This window comes from Aspergillus brunneoviolaceus (genome assembly GCF_003184695.1).
Source record: "Aspergillus brunneoviolaceus CBS 621.78 unplaced genomic scaffold BO95scaffold_75, whole genome shotgun sequence".
In the NCBI taxonomy this organism is placed as follows: domain Eukaryota; kingdom Fungi; phylum Ascomycota; class Eurotiomycetes; order Eurotiales; family Aspergillaceae; genus Aspergillus; species Aspergillus brunneoviolaceus.
The window spans coordinates 1-4670 of record NW_020290805.1 but is presented as its reverse complement, the minus strand read 5'-3'; the positions used below and the strand labels follow the sequence as shown (position 1 = coordinate 4670).

General features: G+C 52.1%; 1 protein-coding gene across 1 annotated transcript; it reads right to left on the bottom strand.

Moving 5' to 3' along the window:
• Window positions 1-254: 254 nt before the first annotated feature.
• BO95DRAFT_372453 (uncharacterized protein) lies at window positions 255-959 on the bottom strand (the record flags this gene model as incomplete). Its single annotated transcript, XM_025583002.1, has 1 exon — window positions 255-959. The coding sequence occupies one exon, from the start codon at window positions 957-959 to the stop codon at window positions 255-257; it is 705 nt and encodes a 234-aa protein (XP_025438183.1).
• Between the last annotated feature and the right edge of the window lie 3711 nt (window positions 960-4670).

The window sequence follows — 4670 nt, the reverse complement described above, 5'->3', positions numbered from 1 at the left end:
CGGGCATGCAAAAACAAAAAAAGGGGGGACTCCACCCCCAATGCCAATATGCCATCCCAAAACAATGCTGAATCATGATGATAGGAGAGAAGTAATTTTTGGTTTCAGAAAAACGCCGGACCCGCTATGATGGTGACAACTTGCCCCAAGACAAAAGAAGAAAAAGGTTCTTCCAGAAACAATCCACGACGAGGGTATCACGTATGATAATGGTACAGAGAATGGGGGATCAGCCGCTGCTGCAAGGTACGATCTCAATAAGCTTCAAGCATCGCACTTGGCGCTTGGCCGGGAACGTAGTAGCCATTCTCCAGATCAGTCGGGGAGAGAGGGATTTCCGCGGTTTGCGGCTCCTTCTCGTTGAATGTTTCCAGGGTTGGTTGAGGAGGTGAAGGGGGCATGGTGTCGTCTTCCGACTCTCCATCGGAGTCGGACAGCAGCTCGGGTGGGGTTTGCCGGGACGGCGAGCGGGTCAGGGTCAATTCTTCCAGATCCTCCTCATCGTCGTACTCAAAGTCGGAATCAGAATCGGAGTCGTAGTCCTCCTCGATTTCTTTCTCGGTGATGATGGCCACCGGGGAGGGAGCCCGTCGTCGCACTGGACTGTAGGTAGTGGGCTCATACTGGTCTTCGTCGTAGTCGGAGTCATCCTCGCTGACGTCGGAGTCGGCGTCAGAAAGGTCCTCGGGATCCCAGTCCTCCTCCGGGTCCTCAACGACAGTCTCCGCCCATTGGATGTGTCGAGGCTCGGAGTGGTGGGAGGTCTTGGTCACACCGCTGACGGTCTGGTTGAACCAATGTTCTTGTTCACGTTCGGCATCAGCCAGCTCCAGCATGAGCGAGTCGAGGAGGTTGGCGTGGCCAACCAGAAGGCGGAGATCATGGTCCGCCCGGGAAGCTTCACGGGTGAGCTTCTTGCGGGCGGTGTGGGCGAGATAGTAGGTTTGGGTGATGCTCATTTTCTTTTGTTGGCGACGGCGGGCCAGAGAGGTGAAGTAGGAGCTGAGAGACGGAGTGGAGGAGGGAAGAGAAGAGGAAGAGGGAGGGTGGGAGGAGGGAGTAGAAGTAGAAATTGTGGGGGAAGCAGGAGTTGCCATGGCGCAAATCTCCGGGAGGGCCGTGTTGATGTGCTTGCTAAGGATGCTAGTAAGGATCGCCGAACTTAGAGGCTTAGAGGTGACTCGTTCGCTTTGCGCGGCGCGGTGACTCAGGCTGCCTTTCCTCCTTCCGGCAGTCGACCTATCGACCAATCAACCTTATGGCGGATGGCGGGGCGGTGAGTCAAGGGTCGCTGGTATCGCTGGTATCGCTGGTATCGCTGCAGGCGGATCAATAATGGATCGCAGCAGCGCCTTATCTTTCAGTCTAGTGCGTTTGCGACTGATGCAGTGTGCAGACGCAGACAACGGTGGAAAATACTGATGTCTGAGTGTTGTCGAGCTGGTAGGGGTTCCTGGCGTCCCAATGTCTCCACTAACAATCATGCACTTTCAATAGTCACACAGTAGTGGCCGGCAGGGAAAGGTGGTGGATGGATGTGTTGGTGGTGCGGGATGTATGTGTATGTCGTGATGGTTGCGGTCTGAGGTGGACAAGCGAACAGGGGAGGATTATTAGCTATGTGTTGTGATTGAAGAAGAAGAGAAGCAAAAGAACATTTCAAGATGTACCAGGGAGATAGGGATTGTTTATGATATATCCACTTTCTAGGCTGATTCTTTTTTTTTTCTTTTCGGTGCTTGTCATCCGCTATTTCCAATCCCCGTTTCTTACTTCCTTTTTTCCCTTTTTTTTTTTTACTCATTACTCTGCTCGTACTCCATCTAAAGTCCGAAAGGCGCGATCGGACGCTCGGCGACAGACCGTCCGTGGATCGGAAACTCCGTCAAGGAAAGCCGGATCCACCATCGAAATTCTGCCCTGCACCCAAAATCCCTGCCCAAGAGGGCAATTGCTATCCTCACCGCCCATCAACGAGACCAATAGTTGCCGCAAGCCAGTGACTCACGTCTGGGCGCCGCCTGCTTATTCCCGTTCTGGGCGATCCCAGCTCAGCAGCAGCACCAAGAAAACCCTGATCGGGTTTCCGATGACCAATCTTTCCGCGCCGTGGTCTCCGGCTGAGCAAATGAAAGAGAGAGAGAAAAAAAAAAAGCTCCCAAGCTAGAAAATTCCAGCAGGTGCCCAGCACACCTGGCCTAGCAAGATTACGATTACTCAACGATTGTCTGCATTAGAAATCCTGACTGCAAACACCATCATTATTCATCATCTTCACTCTTTTGGCGTCTTCGCGCGCCAAGTGTCAAATCTTGATATTTCCACGGTTGATGATCAGTCCAGGGCACCCAGCTGGGCTTGAATCCTTTTATTAATGCTCTTATACTCTGTACAAGGAGAGGGCATACAAGATTTGAGGTACACCACCCCCCTCACTGCTAATTGACTCTTTGACCCTTTTGATTCATAATGGAATTGATTCCTAAGCTCCTACCTAACACATTATCTTTTTGGTCCCCTAACATACGAGTACCCAGCCTCACGATAGTAGTTGACCCCTAGTTGGGCTTTTGCGGACGGGATCCGTGACCCGTCACAAATGAGTTCCCCACCCGACTCAAAAAGTTTTTCTTCTTCTGCCGGGCGCAGAAAAGGAATCTGAGGTGCGGTACGGAGTAGCCTATCCGAATAGCCTCTTCGATCCCCAATCCCGTTTGTCAGCCTCCCAGGGTTCTCACGATGAGTAATCCCTGATAAACAAAAGCCGAACTGCTATCCAACTCCGTCCGTCCATGCACCCCTGTAACTGTACAGCACCCTTTGGGACATGGTTGCGAGAAGGAGTCATGACCGAAAACGGATAGGTAAGCAAGCCCACGGGCAGTAAGTCTCGCTCGGTCGGGTTTAGAGAATTGTGAGTTGCAAGATGCTGCCCCTGCGGAGTTCAAACAACAGGGCAGCAAGCAGCAGCAGCAGCAGCAGCACAGCACAGCACAGCACAACACAACAATCAATGCAATTCATATGCGAATACGACGGGTCCCCACCCCCCATCGGGATCCCATCTCCTGCCGTAATTCCGTTTCTGTCTGCCTTATTTTGGCCCCTGCCCTAATCACATACTATACTCTGCTCGTATACCCACTATCTAGTTACTCGTGTCTTGCACATAATTTATCAACTATGTGGAGATAAGGCAATCCAAATTCCTTTCCTTTTCTTGTCTATTGCCTAACTTATTACTCATACGCATCTACAGTCCGTCCACGTAGGTCATTTCCCACATCCTTATCATTCGTCACAGAGGTCTGTAGGTAGAAAAGGCACCCAATGGAATTCCTCACCGGCTGCCACATGTTAAAAGACCGTCATTCACGCCTTAATCTTTGTTGAAAGGCAAAGACCCCGAGGACCATCATCGCTTAGGCGTCATCCGCCATCCCCTTCTTGGCTTTGTGCGGCTCTCTCCCTCTCTCCCCATTCCTGTCTACCTCTCCACAAGCAACCAGCCTATGCTATGCTTGGCAGGTCAAGATCGACCGCAAGCGAGGTATAGGCACGCCACGCCATCGCGCATTTTTGAGGCGAGACAATTGGGCTTTGCGAATGCGGAGTAGACTGTTCTTGCCTAGGCGGAATAGTGTTGACTAGTACGTACCTTGGGTGAAGGATAGACAGAGCTGGGGCTGGAGTACGTACGACGTGACTCCGGGTAGGGATTGATCGTCCCTTGGGGGCCACTACAGTACGGAGTAACTAGTTATCTCCTCCCTCGACAAAACGTGTCGTCCGCTTGGCAACGACTCAACGACTAAGCCCCTCCGTGTAGGCAGCGAAAATCCCCCTGATCGATTGCTTACATGGCTGTGCAGGGTCAAAGTTACCTAGCTGGTCGGTTAGTAGTACACAGTAAGTGAGAGGCGGGCCTGAATAACATGTAGCCCGCGCTAAGTGGCTGTCTCGCGTGTATCGTCGGCTGTAGAGGCTATGACCTGAGTCTGACAACGGAAATCGCCGACTACGCGACCTGAGCGGGAATGATAAGGCTCTCTCGTGAAAATTGGTGAGATTGGCGAGGATGATGACACGAAAGGCCATGTGTTGCTGTGGTTATTGGAACTGATTCAATAGTCGATAATCTGATGATCTATCGTCTATCTGAAACTTCCCCCCTAGCTGGCACAGCACAGCCCCTCGCAAAGGAAGCGGAGCAAAGTGCGGAGAAAGATAGGCGGACGGATTTCCGAAACTAATCCCACCTTGGCTGCCCATCGGTCATGTGACAGAGGTGCCACCATGTCGGCGTGTCGGAGATAACAGATCTCCATTGGTGTCCACCACAGAACCACAGAAAGGCTATCTTGCCTGGCGAGAGCAGCCTCGATCAGGGCATCTGGAACAACAATGATGCCCATGATGAGGTCAATGACGAGGGGAACTGTAAACAGTCTCCGCCGCGCCGCCCTCCTTCCTCGTCATCATCATTCGCCATCGCCATCATATTGCTGGAGTCCACACGTCCACACATTCTAACGATCATTTGATCATCCATGATCATCGCAGCCCACTGCGGCAGAATGGATTCTTCAGACCATACGCAGAGCAAAGAAAAAGAGTCTGGAGCGGGCAGCAACTCCATTCATAGTGGGGAAATGACATGGCGGGGGGGG